Genomic DNA, 1135 nt, shown 5'->3' with positions numbered 1-1135 from the left:
CGGGCCAGGCCCTACCACGTTGGTGTCCTTCTCCAGCGCCTGCTCGCTGCCATCGTCCTCGTCGTCGGCGCCCGGGGGCCCGCGGCCGCCCAGCCGCACCAGGGCCCGGCAGCGGTAGTGGCAGGTGAAGCTGCAGTCTGGGGACGGGGACAGGATCGGTGCCCCCCCCGCCGGTGGCAGGGGCAGCGACTGTGCCGGCGAGGGTACCGGCGCCCGGCGGGGCAAAGGCTGGTGGCGCGGTGCCGGTACCGGTGCCGGCTGCCTGCCCGTGCTGCGCCGGTGCCGGGGGCCCGGGCGGCAGCGCCCACGTGGGACACGGTGCTGTGCCAAGCTGCAGGCCGGTACCGTGGTGCCCGTGCTCCCTGCCTGGGCTGGCCAGTCCACCAGTGGGTGCCTGACGGCTGGGATGCTCAGCATCCGGTACTGGGACACCCAGTGTCTGGTATCAGGATGCCCGGTACCTGGTGGGGGTGCCCGGCACTGGGATGCCCAGTGGCCAGCATGGGTACCCGATGCTGGGACATCTGGTGCTCGATGTGGGTGCCCAGTACAGGGATGTGCGGTGCCTGGGCAGGGTATTCGGTATGCCCAGTGCCCGGTGCATGTGCCCAGTACTGGGACATCCAGTGCCCAGTGGTGGTGCCTGGTGCCCAGAGGCCTGGTGCCCAGTGGGGGGGCCCAGTACCCAATGGGGGTGCCCAGTACCGGGATTGTGCCCGGTGCAGTTGCCCAGTACCCAGTGGGGGTGCCCGGTACCGGGATGCCTGGTGCCCAGTGGGGATAACTGGTACCGAGAAGCCGGTGCCCAGCACTGGGATGCGTGGTACCTGGTGGGGTTGCCCAGTACCACGACGCCCGCTGCCCGGTGTGTGCGCCCAGTCCCGGGATGCCCACGCCCGGCGGGGTTGCCCGGTCCCGGGACGCCCGGTGCCCGGTGGCGGTGCCCGGTGGCGGGATGCCCGGCGGGGGTACCGGGAGGCCCGTTACGCGGCGCGGTTACTCACGGCGGCACTGGAGGCTCTTCCTGCCGCCGCCCCAGACGAAGTCCCCGCAGAGGTCGCACCAGGTGTGGAGCCCGCGGCGCCGCGGCTCGAAGCGGTGCCCGGCGCCCGGTGCCGCCGTCAGCCGCGGGTCG

The 1135-nt window shown here is 73.0% G+C and overlaps 1 protein-coding gene across 1 annotated transcript in view; it reads right to left on the bottom strand.

Moving 5' to 3' along the window:
* The window catches only part of RASSF1 (Ras association (RalGDS/AF-6) domain family member 1), a gene marked incomplete at its 5' end in the record, with an annotated part of 5042 nt that extends 3908 nt beyond the window's left edge, over positions 1–1134 (bottom strand). Inside the window, 2 exons of the mRNA XM_010561630.1 lie at positions 16–137; positions 1005–1134. Coding sequence (XP_010559932.1) covers positions 16–137; positions 1005–1134 — 252 coding nt within the window. The remainder of the gene's footprint in view (positions 1–15; positions 138–1004) is intronic.
* Between the last annotated feature and the right edge of the window lies 1 nt (position 1135).

Source organism: Haliaeetus leucocephalus, unplaced genomic scaffold (assembly GCF_000737465.1).
Source record: "Haliaeetus leucocephalus isolate CR32 unplaced genomic scaffold, Haliaeetus_leucocephalus-4.0 Scaffold148, whole genome shotgun sequence".
NCBI lineage: Eukaryota > Metazoa > Chordata > Aves > Accipitriformes > Accipitridae > Haliaeetus > Haliaeetus leucocephalus.
Note: the sequence above shows the minus strand (reverse complement) of the source record. Positions and strands in the feature narration are given on the sequence as shown.